Source organism: Triticum aestivum, chromosome 3D (genome assembly GCF_018294505.1).
Source record: "Triticum aestivum cultivar Chinese Spring chromosome 3D, IWGSC CS RefSeq v2.1, whole genome shotgun sequence".
NCBI lineage: Eukaryota > Viridiplantae > Streptophyta > Magnoliopsida > Poales > Poaceae > Triticum > Triticum aestivum.
Genome location: NC_057802.1, coordinates 593,724,875 through 593,741,135, shown reverse-complemented (window position 1 = coordinate 593,741,135; position 16,261 = coordinate 593,724,875). Strand labels below are relative to the sequence as shown.

At 43.5% G+C, this 16,261-nt stretch overlaps 1 protein-coding gene across 1 annotated transcript; it reads right to left on the bottom strand.

The window, feature by feature from the left end:
* Window positions 1-6,399: 6,399 nt before the first annotated feature.
* Window positions 6,400-9,387, bottom strand: LOC123076613 (uncharacterized). The gene is made up of 6 exons (XM_044498767.1): window positions 9,351-9,387; window positions 9,140-9,196; window positions 7,400-7,441; window positions 7,238-7,273; window positions 7,098-7,139; window positions 6,400-6,939 (listed from the first exon to the last, which is right to left on the bottom strand). The coding sequence occupies exons 2-6, from the start codon at window positions 9,194-9,196 to the stop codon at window positions 6,400-6,402; spliced, it is 717 nt and encodes a 238-aa protein (XP_044354702.1). The 5' UTR covers window positions 9,351-9,387.
* Between the last annotated feature and the right edge of the window lie 6,874 nt (window positions 9,388-16,261).

Genomic DNA, 16,261 nt, shown 5'->3' with positions numbered 1-16,261 from the left:
ACAACATGGTAAAATCTACAGAAAGAACTAACTAAAAATAATTGAAAACAACAATTAAAGGACTAAAACAACTATATAAGCAAAGCAGTACTGTTTTAATTAAAATTCTAATTTAAATTATTCTAAAAATAACCAAATAAATCTTACTGTGACAACAATCTGACATGTGACTAGGAGCAAAAAGAATTAAATTAAAACTATTTTTAAACTCAAATTAGTCACAATCTAGGGTTTGAAGAAAATTTGAACGAATTCATATTTAAATCATTCAAATTTGAAAACTAATGGCACAAACAGAAACTAGACAAAATTTAGAACCTAATGCAAAAAGAATCACTCAAAAACACCAAATATCCTAAAAAATATAAGCAATTTAAAACAGAAACTAAAAACAAAAAACAAATGGAAAAACAAAAAACAAATTTCAGAACCCCTTTAGTCCCGGTTTGAGACACGAACCGGGACTAAAGGGCATCGCACCCTTTTAGTCCCGGTTGGTGTCTCAAACCGGGACTAAAGGTCTAATCTTTAGTCCCGGTTTGAGACACGAACCGGGACTAAGGTTCACTAAAGGTCCAATTTGAACCGGGACTAATGCCTTCCAGACGCCCTAGCCGCTCGAACCGGGACTAATGCTCACATTAGTCCCGGTTCGTAATAGAACCGAGACTAATGTGTACATTGAGCTTGGACCAAGCCCTGTTTTCTACTAGTGAACCTACTTACATCACCTTATTATATTTGATCTAAATAGCTTTAACACACTACTTAGCAGATAAAAATCGTCCACATTTATCTTTTTTGGCATATATAGACAATCCACGTTATCAAGCACATGCAACCAACAATCCCTCCACATCATCAATTTTTTATTTGTTCCGCAACAAATCAGTCGACTGATAATAGGGGTCACGTGTCACATAACATGCAATCAACTACATTTAATGTCAGGATTGGTACTGTTCATATATGGCAACAATGTGGCTCGGTTTTTTTCTCATATATTCTATTTGTTATTCTTGAAAATTTGTAGCTCTATAAATTCTCGCATCAACCTGTGCGGTATTATCTGGTACATAAACAAAATTTGTACCAACTAAATCACCACAAATTATAGGAAGAGTAAGGATTTGGTGCTTTGTGGATGTAATACCCTACTAAATAAATGTATGTCGGATGTCGATAGTAGGGTTGGCCACATTGTCGCCTCATTTTTTCTAATCGAGGGTGTTCAGTGTAACCTACTGCATCTATTCTTAAATAGTTTTCACACAATACCTATTTTTTGAGCAGCTGCGAAACCTCTATATTCCATTTTTTTCACTCGGTTTCTGCTACAACTACTTTACTGTCTTAGGAAGAAAAAAAACTGCTAATCATTTTTTGTTAACTTTGAATTTTTTTGTGAAATGAAAAAATGTTCATGAACTTAAAAAATGTTCGTGAATTAGGAAAATGTTCGCCAATTTCAAATAAATATTCCTGAATTTGGAAAAAGTTCACGAGCTATTTTATTTCATGATATTCAATAAATTTGAGTGAGTTAAAATATGTTCATGAATTATTAAAATACTGATGGATTTAAAAATTGTGAATTTCAAAAAAATCATGATTTTTGAAAATGTTCACAAATGTGTTAGAAATTATTTAAAAAATTTAATGAATTTTTAAATATTCATGATGTTTAAATCAAAAAAAAAGACACAAAACTTAGTAAAAAGGCGACAAAAGCACAAAACAAGAAAAAAACACACAATGAAAGCTTCTAGAAGCCTCCCAAAACTTGGCCGAAAGCTTCCATAAGTTTCCCAAAAGTAAAAGATGGACGAGGCTAATGGGACGGTACAAACCTATCGATCTGAGTGCATGGGTAGTGTTCTGGATAGCCATGTTGTTAAATAAGAATCTACCATATTATAGAGTAAAAAAATCATGTTGTGCCTAAAAATCATAGTTTTAAATAGCCGGCTATAGCTCCGCTATAGCCCGCTATAGCCTTTTCAGCAGGGTGCCGCTAAATGGTTGCCTTCACAAATAGCCCGCTATAGCTGATTTGGAGGTCCGCCGCTATTTTCCATAGCCCGCTATTTAAAACATTGCTAAAAATACTCAAAAACTGCCATGACACATGAAAGCAACACATGGAGAATCGCCATCCTAGAAACATAAAATGGTACCACGTGACACATGTGGTAAGGAATCCAAACAATTCAAAAGAAGAAGAAGGTGAAAATAGCCACGCCCAGAATTTGCCTTGTTGCTGAAGGAAATTGCCATGCTATAGCAACGCAAAAATGGTGAAAATTGCAATGCTCAAACAATTTGCCATCTCGAATTGTGTTCGCTCAGGTTGCCATCGTGAGCGAACCGTGTACTGTCGTCAGCTCTTAGTTTGCTCGAAGGCGGTGGGCGGAAGTGGATGCTTTATTATTCGTGCACGGAATCCGACATGCACGAGAGTGTTCGCTCGAGGTCCCTAAAAATCTGATGTCATTTTTTTAGAATTGGTAATACTATTCTTTTAGTGAAATTCTAATGTGGTACTCCTTTTTTTTTTTGGGACAAGAATGTGGTACTACTAGAAGGAACGAGCGACAAATTTCACTGAGCTTCCCGCTATTGTGGGCTGCACCTGATGCCTGACGGGCTTCGTCGTCGTTGTTCTCCTCCGAACAGAAAATACAAAAACACCGAATGCCTCAAAAAAAGAAAAAAAAAGAAAAGAAAAGAAACAGCGCTTCTTCTCATCTAGAGATCCCCAAAATCGCAGCGAAAACGCAGGCGCGCCGGAACCCTCCGCCGTCTTCCTTCCTTCCTCCGCCCCACCAGCGGGGGGCATTCTCTATCCCAAGATTCCTCCCGCCGGATTGCTCTGTCGATGGCGCAGGCCGTTGGCGCGGGAGACGGAGAGAGGAGGTCGCCGGCTGGCGACCGGAGAGTACAAGGGAGATGGAGGGCTGTCGCGCGAGCGTTGCCGTACTGCAACCACTTACGCGGTGATGTACGGCGGAGCTTTGGTACTTAGGAGGCGACTGCAACCACTCTGGTAAGAGGGTTACTGTACTGCAACTGAGATAAATTCAGTCCCTCAGAGACAATTTTCGTGGATTTCCACCGGTTTACAAGGGTCCGTCGCAGCATGGGTATCACCAAGTAGAAAAGTAGGAAAGCATTGGACTATGTATGCGGTACAGAGAGGTTAGGATAGGTGTGTACAGTTCGCAGTGACTTAATCATGCTCGTCCCAAATCCCAATCCAAGGAACTAATGAAGTTAACAGGAACTCTAACTGATATATGGTGCAACTCACTGCTGGAAATATGCTGTTTTCCTTACGGAAAATACCTTGCTCATGTTCGAGTGATGGGCATTTTACCGCAGGAGGGAGATCTAGAGATTGTACTTTAATTATCTCTTATATCATTCCATGAAATCCCCACAATTTATTTGGCGGACTCTAATTACACAATTCCACTTGCTGTCCTCCAATCTTTAAGCAAAGCTGCAGATAGTACTGCTGTGGTGAGAACAATAAGAGATATCAAGTATGCTGACAGCTTCGACACTTCAAATAGCAATAATTAGTCTCTACCCACTGGAATCATGTCCGAATGCAGTGAAGCCGCAACACCTCCGGAAGTGTTTTTGAAAGAGGGGAGTGCAGTTGATCAGAATTTAAGAATGCGCAATAGTTTGAACAATCAAGACCTAGTTTTTTCGAACACAATAGGACCAACATGGCCAAAGCTGGTTTTTACCTTGCTGGTTGAATATTTGTTGCTGCTCGGGGTGGTGCACGGGCATTTCTGGTACGGTTGTATCTATTTCAAAACACAAAAAATACAAATAGCTAGCGGATAAGATTCAAGAAAATAAAAAAAATCAGTAGGGATGTGAAGTTTAGTGTTCAAGATATATCAGAAATATTGAGAAACAAGATTCATACCACAGGAGGACAAATGAGAAAATTATTGTCTTTGAGCATTTTTACATGGAGAGGAGATTCAAGGGATTGGGACACCCCTCACCACAGTTTCCTGTTTTCATTTTATTTGACAGCACCAATCTTATATTTGGACCGCATCAAACATGGATTTTTAATTTTAAAAACTATTAGACTTGTCATGTTAAATGTCATTACTCGATCAATCTATCATACTTTCAATAATACATACTTAAATAAAGATAGAAGATAAGAAGATTAATGACCTTCTGTATTCCATAAGTTGTGCCAATGCCCCAAATGAAATTTTAAAATAATAGAGGTAATATTTATATAGGTAGACAATTGTTGTTTGTGAATTGAGAAAAGTTCTTCGGAAAGAGGCTGGGAATGACCCCCCTCCGCGTCGCTCATGTTAGGCGATCGGGGTGGGGGGAAACCCTAGCCGCCGGCCACGCCTCCTTCCTCCATTCCTTCCCTCGCCGCCGTCGAGCCACATTGACGGGCAAAGCCCGCCGGCACCGGTGGCGGCGGACACTTCGCGCTCGGGGGCGGTTGGCACGAGTCAATATCATCAGGCGGTGCATCTCGCTAGTGAGGGGAGCGGTGGCGCGGCGGCGGGCTCTTGTGACGAGGTTGCAAGGGCCTGGTGGCGGCGGTGGGCTTCACGGGGCGGACTCGCGCCAGTGGCTGCGGTGGTGGCCTGGTCATGGCTTGGCCTGATCTGGCGGGCTGGGGCCGGGCGTGGGCAGCGGGTGGCGCCTCGCCGGCGGGCGTGCAGTGCGGTTGACTTCGCCTGCGTGCCCGTTCTGGCGGGGCAAACGACACCTCCTCGGCTCATCTCCGGGGGCGGATCTTGGCCACTCCGGCGCCCTCGTCGGCTGGCGGACGGTCGGAGCGTGCTCCTCGCGCTCCTATCCTAGCCGCCATGGTCGGGCCTTGCAGGGGGCGATGTAGGGGAGGTAGGCAGGAGGGATGGGTGGTGAGGCCACCCATCACTGGCAGGGGTGCCGGTTCGAGGTTTGCGCCGCTCCTCATCCTCTCCCTTTCCCCGACCTGGTGCCCCCAGTCCAGTCCTGGCGCGGTGGCAGCGTGCTGGCCCTTGGAGGCTTCGTTGTGTAGGGGTCTGTTGGTGGTGGAGGCCCATCCCTTTTGATGGCCGATGAGGTGTCAGGATGCAGGGCGGCGACTCTGTGGTGGGAGCTGCGGCATTCGTGGGCGGTTCTCGCAGCTCGGGTGCAGCCAGCTGGCAGCCTTGGTCGTGTGGGCGGCGGGGTGGCAGGGGCTCAACAGTGCATGGTCGTAGTGTGGCAGGTCTCTCGTGACTTGTCGCCCTCCGTACGGAGGTGGATCGTGTGTGCTGGGGAGAATTCCTTGTCTGGTAGTGGTCAGACCGATAGTGGCGATGCCCGCAGGTGTCGTCCTCTTCCTGAAAGTGTCGCTGCGGCTGCTCCTAGTCCGCCATTTACCCTGGGTGAAAATCTTGATCCTTTGAATCGGGCGGTGGCAGCGATCCGGCGTCATACCCTTCCTGAAGGCATCGTCTTGGAGCTCATGTGCGTCGGCGGTCAACTTGGGTCCTCGAAGTGGCTAGTTCACACTCGAGGGCTCTGTCTCCCCCGTAGTGGTGCTTGTTGTTCATCCTTTGGTCACTTGGGGTTGATGTTGTGGGTTGGTGTGTGCATTGTGGGTTGGTGTTGTATGGTTTGCATGTTTGTGGTTCGTTGATTTATATATAAAGCGGGGCGAAAGCCTTTTTCTGTAAATTGAGAAATTATGGATAATGACTAAGGTTGGTATAGAGCAGATTTCCTATTGTTAGGATCAATTTTTTTGCGCGATGATTGGTAGGATCATTGAGCAAGACCAACTGTTATCCCTAGTTTTTGGATCATCTTGTCAGATTTTTATTGTCTTACAACTGACGTCGGTCCAGTGGCGGAGCCAGCCACCAGCTAATGGGTGTACATATCTATCTATACCAATATAAAAAGACCCAAAGGGGCAGATCTAAATAATCTGGGCCATCAAATCATATCAAGCCAACAACCTAGACTGCTTCAATGTCGAGCGCTCAACACATTTAGCGTGCAGTTAATTTCATGGCGAAAATAGTGTTAATCACATAATAACACGCAAATAATATCCTACTTAATATCCATATGCACTTAATATACTTCCAAATTAAGCATTGCACGTACACATTGACTAGTTTCCCTAAAAATCACAAATTTACTAGAGCTTTTAGTTTACTTCATGCATATATGTATATTATACTTAGATAGTCAACGCAAAAATAATGGGTGTATATTTTTACACCGAAAAACATATGTACCTCTGCCCATGTGTCGGTCTTGGTTTTTTTTAATATTTATGAATTATAGTAAAATTTGTGCACCAGCATGTTTGAAAACTCACACACTAGGTTTCAGATATAAGAAATTCTAAAACATATACTACGTTCTGCTTGTTTTTGGTTGATGTCTAGTCCCTTCAACCACAGGACACTGGCTATTCTGTACTTGTATTAACAAATGGCACCACTGGTAGTACCTGCGGGCACGGACGTTGCAGCTGTTGAGAATGACTGCAATCAAAGCGTTGATGTTAGGCACCAATTGATCCAATACTTCACTTAGCTGTTTGGACAGTATGCATGGCGGGTTGCAGAAGAGCATGGTGACAAGGCCGCTTTTCTGGCAAGCCATGACGAGTGCGTGGGCATGACGGAAGATCTCAAGGAGCTTATTTAGGGCATCTTTCATCGCTTGTTCCTCCACCATATCTGTGTTCTCGAGCTTCGATAGGAGGGCACTGACTGTACTAACACGTTTATCAATCTCAATGCAAGCCTCTGTGTTCTGAAGAACAGTCTCTGCTGCCTCTTCGATGTCGAGAGCTACTCCAGCTATTTGTTGTAGTTGGCTCTTCTGTTTTTTTGCGGATAGTTGGCTCCTCTGTTGACCAATGGGGGCAGATGACGGTCTGCGAGCAGGCTGCACAATGTAATTCTTCACCATCATTAACAGTGTGGCCGATTTATATAACATAAGTGAACGTAATAAGGTAGCATAAACGGCTCAAAAATGATATTAAGATCATAAAGATACTATTCACACATACAACCAAATGAGTACGTGGGGAGCTATCGTACCGTACGCCTTTTCACCATTGCACAACACGAACATAGAGCGTCCTAATATGCAATGATTTCCACATGTTAGCATCCTTGTCTATACCAAATGCATGACATACCAGCCAAAATTTCGAGTTTGTGACATAGCCTATTCATACCACTGAGGAGTCCCATTGGATGTCCCTTGTGTAAGACTGCAAACAAATTAATACATTCAGAAAACAGAAGAGAACATTTTACAAGTATTCTGCAGGAAAGATTGGCTTCACAAGTTATCTTGCATGTACAAAAAACACACACACAAAAGGACAACGTCGTACCTCTTTCCGCGCTTCGGCCCTGACTCCGGCAAAATAGCGAGTCTTAAAAGAAAAATAGAATTCCATGTGAGGTGGGTAATAACATATAGCTTCACAATATGTAAAGCATACTACAGATACATGTATGGATTACAGTGGGCTAAGTACTCATTGGGGCTCATCATGTGCAAATGAAAGCTAAGCAAAGAAAAATAATACATATACACATGCTGGCCACTGAGGTATCATGCAATTTGTGACTGATTTCCTTCTGTGAGTCCTTTCCATGACTACTTGCCAGCACTTGTGCCTAGACTGTAATTCTCTTTTCCCCACGGTCTTACCTAAATTTGGTACCATCTTCACCTTAGCTATCTTTGTTCAAGGGCATATATGTTTTATATAACATACCAAGTTAAGTTCAATATCATGCCAATGTTTGTTGTTGGGCCATGATAAGTGTCACACGTGTGGCATGAAGCAATTCCGGCCGCACGTCTTTCTAGCCACCCATTGTGACACGTCATTTTTTTTCACATATGCATGCAAATAGGGACAAAAACAGATGATGTCAGTGGAAATCTTTTGGGTTTTCAAACTTTATAATGTTTTATTTCTTAAATGAAAAATCTGATTGAAAATCTGTTTTCACCATTAAATCCGTCGCAACGAGGACATTGAAACTAGATCTCATGTCGATATGTTTCGACCATATTTTTTGGCGGTCAAAAGTTGCCATTTCTATTGCACATAAATTGCCATGATATGTTTCAACTACTTTTTCTTCTACGTTTAAAGTAAATTTTGACATGTTATAATAAAGGAAATTAAGAAACTAAACTTGCCATAGAGAATTACTAAAATTTGCCATGATCCATGAAATAATTTTGACATGGTTCATAATTAAAAAGAAATCCGTCATCAATTACTTTAAAAATGCATAGTCAATGACTCAAATTTGTCATGAACCAGAAACTAAAATTGCCATGGTGAATTACTTTAATTTTCCATGATACATGCACTAAAATATGCCTTGGTTCATACAAAAATAATTTCCATGATCAAAATACTAGAATTGCCATGGTTAAAATAATAAATTTGTCATGATCTATAAACTAAAATTGCCATGATGAATTAGTAAAAATTGCCGTGATCCATGAATTAAATTTGCTGTGGTTCATTACTAAAAATTTTCCATGGCCAATTAATAAATTTTTCCATGAAAAGTAGTTGAATACATGACAAATTAAAGTAAATTTAGAAGAAAAAAATAGATGAAACATATCATGACAACGTTAATGTAAACACTATGGAACTTCAATGTAACATCATGGCAATTTTTGGCCCCAAAAAAGAAGTCATCGAAACATATCAATATGAGATCTAGTTTTGAAGTTCTTGAAGAGACGGATTTAATGATGAATATGAATTTTTAATCAGATTTTTTATTTAAGAGATAAAACATTTTTAAGTTCGGAAAAGCAAAAAAAATCGCTGATGTTATCTGTTTGATGTGGCAAAATGGATAGTAATGAGAGCATTTGGACCATGTTGCTTCGTGCCACACGTGTGACACTTATCATTTGGGTTGTTGTTTGATTGTGTATGTATGTGTAGTACATATATTGCATTTATTTTGATGACTGGTCTTGAAACTATATTTGCCATGAGAGTGTCGAAATTTAGCAGGATGAATATTCTATCCAGGAACTGCCAACATCTTTTTGCAATAAGGTACAACAAGTGGGAAACAAAACATACATATGAGTTGTCACTCTGAACATCCACGTCATCTTCATTTTGTTTTTGTCTCCACATCTGCCTCAAGCATCATATCCACACATAATGTCATCATATATACTCCATGACACCATTAAACAATTACTGTTACTCATATATACAGTACACCATATCGACTCTAAATATGATTCAAAAGATAATATTTGTCAATCATAGGAAATATATATGGTACCTGTAGGGGCGGATTTGGTGGTTGTATTGTTGGGTACTGCAAAGGCGCTTTTCTGCGGTCAGGATAAAGCTGCAAATTCTGAAGGCACATGTAAGTAGGGCATGGAATAAATATTACCACTCTTAAGTCGTAATTAGGATATGTTCCATTCTGTTGTGTCCAATGGTGGGAGGGGTGTTCCTGAAAATGATTGAAGAGGCGCGCCTCTGTGTGTGTGTGTGTGTGTGTGTGGGGGTGGGGGGGGGGGGAGGGGGGGCCTTAGCAGCGTGTGCATCTCCTCTAGGAGCCGACCGCCAGTACAACAAGGGAGCTGCGTTGTCCAAGATTTCGATGGAGGAACTCAAAGTGTAATCCATGGATGTGGGAGGAGGTGTCTTTACGACTATTGTTTATTTGCTCCCAGAAAAATTACTCCCAGCAATTTAGACTAAAGAGGGTGGTTCCACATCTGCATATTGGCGATGTATTCTAGCCATGAAATGTTTCCCAACGCACACTTGGCCCAACGGGCATTTCTGACTATATCTGCCAGTTGTAATGTTAAATGCCGAATTTTAAGTGTGTGCTGCAAGCCTGAAACAGTGTATCAAACAAAATTACTTGCCGAATAGTTAAACTAATAATGTTGACGGGATCGTGTGGGCTAGTCAGGAGAAATACTTGGGTAACATACTAACATGTCAATTTGTCTTCCCATCCGAATGAGCGCTCTAGAAGATTGTAGTATCATGTAAGGGTGACAACTTTTGAATGAATCATGGTTAAGAGCCCAAACTGCAATATCTTCCCCTGGCGGCCTTACCTCAATTTTGTACCACCTTCACCTTAGTTATGTTTGTTCAAGGGCATCCCTCTTCTCTAGTTTGTACTAGTCTTAAGTTTCTTTGGACATGGTTAAGGGATCTGTAGTATTTTTGGTATGTTTATGAGGATTACACACTGGTAGGCTTTGACGCTATCATGCTATAGCTTATATCTATATATGATGCAAGGAGTTACATTCAGTATCATCTATCATGCCAACATCTGTTGTTTGAATGCATATGCATGTGTGGTACATATGTTGCGTGTATTTTGATCACTAGTCTTGAAATAATGTTTGCCATGAGATGAACATTTTATACAGAAAATGGAGCCATCTTTCTCCAATAAGCTAGGTACATCAAGTGGGGAAAAACATACACATTTGTCGTAAGTAACGTCCCCATCACCTCCATCTTGCTTTCGTCTCCCCATCTGTCTCAAGCATCATATCCACACGTAATATCATTTATGTGTGTGCTCCATGGTACCATAAGAATCAAATCTGGAGATATGCTTCAAAACATAGTACTCAATCATAATATTATCGTACTTAGAAACATATGGTACCTGTTGGACCGGAAATGGTGGTTGCATTTCTTGGAGCTCAAAAGGCTCTTGTCTGCCGACAGGAGAAACCTGAAAATTCTAAAGGCACACGTAAGTATGGTGGGACGTGGGAATACATATAATTAGATACGTGCCATTCTACCGTGTTCAATGGTGGGAGGGGTATCCGACTTGAAATACTGACAATGCATGATAAAAGAGCTTGAAGGGGTGGGGTTAGAAGCTTAATCTCGGACCAGCCATTCGTTTGACTGATCCACTTCTGATTGTCACCATGGACAAATTTTTCGAAAATGGTTTTTACCACCCTGGCCTATGGAGTGTTGCCCACAATTTGGACCATTGTCGCCCTCCGTTCCGCTTGAAGAGAATGATAAACTAAAATATAATTCCTTTGCGCTACAGGTAAGTAAATATCTGGATGGGGTCGTGTGGACTAGACAGGAGGAGAGTTACTTGGGTATTAGAATATAAATGTGTTTAAGATAGAGATAGGAGTTAGAGATAGAATATACTAAATCATGCATGACTTGCCCTCTACTCCAAATCTCTCTCCCTGACATGTACTTCTATATATATCCTACACAAGGGTCAGATCAATACAACAAATATCGTAGGTTCTATATTTTCTATATGGTATCAGAGCCATTAGACCAACGTCATTGATCCTGATGACAACCACCGCTTCCGCAACAGCCGCCCCCTGGGAGATCAATCTCCTCCCCAGGGGTGCGGCACCCGATCAAATGAGATCGGTTCTTTGGATTAGAATCAATTTCTAAATTTCTTCCCATAGATTAAATTCCTTTTTAGCCACAAAATAAATCTTAGGACCTTCAAATTCCGGTGAAACGATCTGTATGATGGCGATGACGCGCGATCCCAACTAGGTAGCCGCTTCGAGTCACGGAGGCAGCGCAGAGCTGACGACGCCATGCAGGGCTCCATACGACCCGATCTACAACAACAACAAAATCGGGGCTGCACTAGTCGGATCCAACCCGATCGCATCGAACCAGCCGCAGCTCGTGAGCTCCGTGCATAAAATCAGCATCTGGGCGGCGTCGGCAAGACGTGTACGACTCCACGGCTCCGGCGGCACCTATGTCATCCCAGACGGCCAGAACGTGCGCAGGCGCAAACTTCATCGACCCGACGACCCGCCTGATCGTCAGCAGCAGCTTTGTACACATGCACCGTCAAGCATCAGTCGATCCTGTCGTCCTGCAGCACATCTACTCCAACACCAACAGGGTGCAAGATATGAAGTCCCCTAAGGTTACGACCTAGGGTTTTCCAGTCCCCTCAGTGCGCCGCCGCCGTGGGTTCCTGTCTTTGCTGCCGACGGACATCGTCCTACGGCGCAGATCACCTGTCCCCTGAGACCGGGCACGCGCATCGATCAAGAGATCCTCCTGATCGGCCGCTGATCGGATCTCATCTAGGGTTTGGAAAAAATTGCGGAAGCCTGCTAATGGCTTCGACCGTGGGTGGAAGTGCTAGTGGAGGGAAGGAAGCAGCGGATCCGAGCGTTCTCTTGGAGAGGTTGCATCTGGAAGAAGATGAACTAGACAATTTAGTTTGGGAGGATGAGGCTGACGAGCCAGATGAGAGACCCAAGTGGCTTGCGCTCGCTAGGGTTTTGACAGAGAAATCATATGGTCAGGGTGCCCTGATCGCGGACATGAAGGCTGCTTGGAACCCAGCGCGTGATGTGATTTGGCGGAGAATTAACTCCAACTTGTTTTCAGTGCAATTTCATTGCCTGGCAGATTGGAACAAAGCTATGCATCAAGTACCATGGGACTTCAAGGGCATGGCGCTTGTGATTGCAGAGTATGACGGTTTCAAAAAACCAGAGACGGTGAAACTGGATAGAATTGAAACTTGGTGTCAAATCCATAAGCTTCCTGATATGGTACTGAAGCGTGAAAATTTCGTGAAAGGAATGGCAGCACGTATTGGAGAAGTGCTAGAGCTTCAGGTTGTACTGCCTAATGGGTTTGTAGGAGAGTTTATTAGAGCTAGAGTGCGGCTTGATGTCAACAAAAAACTCACGAGATTTGTGCGCTTTACCAAAGCAGGGGAAACTGAATTCTATCAGGTTAAGTTTGAGAAGTTGCCGGTGTTCTGCTACAACTGTGGTCTACTCGGGCATTGGTATGAGGAATGCGGCACCGGTGAACACAATACTGATAATATGGAATGGGAGTCGTTTATTCTAGCTCCTGGGAGGGGGCGTGGAGGACGTGGTAGAACTCCGGGCCGTGGACCTGGCCGAGCGTCAGGTAGAAATCATAACCCGAGAGATGATCCTGCAGATACATATGGGAGAGGGCGAGGTGCTGGAAGGGCAACTGCACAGCGCCAAAACTGGAGAGATAATGTAGCATACCGTAGTGAGGAAGAAGATCCTGAGTCCAGGGCTCAAAACGATCACCTGAGGTCGCAGAGTTGGTGCTTCAATGCGAATACCACGATCAGTACAGCCGCTGGACAGAAGATAGATGGAACTATACAGGGACATGAAGGGAATAAAGATGAGATGGTGCCCCTGGGGAAAAGTCCTGCGTTGGACTCAGCTGCCTTGTCCTTGACAAAGGCTTCGTCATCTACCAACAGTGGAGTCATAGTTCCTGCGGGTAATACGGCTATAATGGTGGACAAGTTCCAGATACCACGGGCAGATGAAACGACAGATATGGTTGGCACTCCACAAAAAAATGCAAATCGGAAAAAGCTGAGAAATGAAGATAATGATCTGGCGGCCTCCTCGGCAGAGGACCGCCGTTCCCAATGAATCTACTAAGTTGGAACTGCGGGGGGGGGGGGGGGGGGGGGGGGGGGGACCGGACAGTTTCATGATATCGCGGCTCTTGTGCAGTCGCATTCCCCCATGTTCGTGTTTTTGTGTGAAACAAGGCAAAAAGCAAGTAGAATGAAGAGGATTAGAGGTCGTCTGGGACTTCAAGGGTTTGAAGGAGTTGACAGTAATGGGCTTAGCGGAGGTCTTGCCTTGTATTAGCATGAGTCATACCAGGTTTCAGTCCTGGGGACTAATGATCGCTTCATTAACATCTCGGTTACACCGCCTGGAGGTGACGAATGGAGATTAACGGCTGTTTATGGTGAGCCTCGAGTAGAGAACATGCACGTAATGTGGTCTAAGCTACAAATTCTGAAGCAGGTGTCGGACCTACCGTGGCTAGTTGTTGGTGACTTTAATGAGGCGTTGTGGAGTTTTGAACATATGTCTCTGAACCCCAGACCTGAACCTCAGATGGCGGCCTTTCGAGATGTGCTCATGACGTGTGAATTGGTGGATCTGGGCTTCATTGGAGTACCTTACACCTATGATAATATGCGAGCAGCGGCTGCTAATGTACGTGTGCGCCTGGATCGTGCAGTTTCTACCAATGAATGGAGGAATTTATTTGCATTCTCTTCGGTACATCACCTGGCCTCTCCTTGTTCTGATCATGTGCCTCTTCTCCTGAAACTTTCTGCTGAACAGGAGAACCCACGAGCAAAGGCAAGGAGATATGAGATTTTTTGGGAACGAGATGCAGGGCTCCCGGACTTTATAAGGAATACATGGGATGCTTTTGGCACTATGGAAAATCTGGGAAAAGTAAATGAGGCACTAAGATCTACCATGACAGCACTCAAATCATGGAGTAACCGGAGGTTTGGAAATGTCACTAGGGATATTAATAAGTCACGCTCTCAATTAGAAGAGCTGATGAGGATGAATGCTGACAGACAGGAGATACGGAGAGTATCTGACAAACTCAATGAACTGCTATATAAAGAAGAAATGTTATGGCTACAACACTCGCGGATAATGTGGCTCAAGGAAGGAGATAGGAACACAATGTTTTTCCAGAGCAAGTCAGTATGGAGAGCAAGGAAAACTAAAATTAGAGAGCTGCATGATGATAATGGTACTGTTTTTAAAGATGAAGACGTTATGGGTAATTTGGCCACTTCCTATTTTAAAAATATGTACACAGCGGACCCGAGCCTAAATGTGTCTGAAGTTGTGGACTTGTTTCACACAGTAATTACATATGCAGATAATGAGAAACTTTGTGCAGAATTTTCAGAGAAGGAGATTTCGGACGCTCTTTTTCAGATTGGACCGTTGAAGGCGCCAGGTCCGGACGGGTTTCCAGCGAGATTTTTCCAGCCCAATTGGGGTGTGTTGAAGGCTAATATTGTCAAGGCAGTTAAGGAGTTTTTCAGTTCGGGTGTGATGCCTGAGGGGGTAAATGACACCTCTATTGTCTTAACTCCTAAAGTTGCAAATCCCACAAAACTTTCCCAGTTCAGACCCATTAGCTTATGTAACGTGATTTATAAGGTGGTGTCTAAGTGCCTAGTGAACAGACTAAGGCCTCTGTTGGATGGTATTATCTCACCTGAGCAAAGTGCCTTTGTGTCTGGAAGGATGATAACGGATAATGCACTAATTGCTTTTGAGTGCATTCATCATATCAAGCAAGAAAAAGATCCAACACGAAGCTTCTGTGCATACAAACTAGACCTGTCAAAAGCATATGATCGGGTAGATTGGAACTTCTTGAGGCAAGTGATGCAAAAGCTGGGTTTTGATCATCGATGGATTGACTGGATTATGACTTGTGTCACATCGGTGAGATATTCGGTAAGATTTAATGGAACCCTCTTGGATTCATTTGCACCGTCGTGTGGACTACGGCAAGGTGATCCAATTTCCCCTTTCTTGTTTCCGTTTGTTGCTGATGGGCTTTCTGCAATCCTACGACAACGTGTGGATATGGGACTGATAGCACCAGTGAAGATCTGCCGACGCGCCCCTGGCATATCTCACCTCCTGTTTGCAGATGACACACTCCTGTTCTTCGAGGCTTCGAGAGCTCAAGCCGTACAAGTTAAAGCTTGCCTTGATCTGTATGCAAAGGCCACTGGCCAACTTCATAACTATGATAAATGCTCGATTATGTTTGTAGAAATGTGCCCAGTTGATGCACAGGAGGACGTCCGGGAGGTTCTGAATGTAATTGTTGCAGGGTTTGAAGAGAAATACCTAGGGCTGCCAACCCCTAATGGGAGAATGACAAAAGGTCGGTTTCGAAACCTAGAAGCACAACTTATGAAAAGATTAGTGCAATGGGGTGATGGGCATCTAGCACAACCAGGCAGAGAAACTCTCATCAAGTCGGTTGCGGAGGCACTCCCGGTCTTCATCATGGCAGTCTTCAAGCTGCCCTTTTCGGTCTGCGATGATCTTACGGAGATGGTCAGGATTTTTTATTGGGGAGCAAGCAAAGGGCAACGTAAAACACACTAGAAATCTTGGCAAAAGCTACAAAGACCGAAGATCAAAGGTGGTGCAGGATTCAGAGATTACCGCTTGTTTAACCAGGCGTTATTGGCCAGGCAGGCGTGGAGATTGTTGACTCGGCCTGAAAGTTTATGCGCCAGACGCTTAAGAGCAAATACTATCCCAATGGTAAATTTGAGGATACGGTTTTCTCAGGGAATGCCTCTTCAACTTG

Coding starts and splice junctions, on each gene's coding strand:
- LOC123076613 (XM_044498767.1), bottom strand. CDS start 9,196: ATGTGGAGACAAAAACAAAATGAAGATGACGTGGATGTTCAGAGTGAC. Junction 7,442..9,139: donor TTCAGAGTGACAACTCATAT/GTATGTTTTGTT, acceptor TTTTCTTTTAAG/ACTCGCTATTTTGCCGGAGT. Junction 7,274..7,399: donor GGGCCGAAGCGCGGAAAGAG/GTACGACGTTGT, acceptor ATTTGTTTGCAG/TCTTACACAAGGGACATCCA.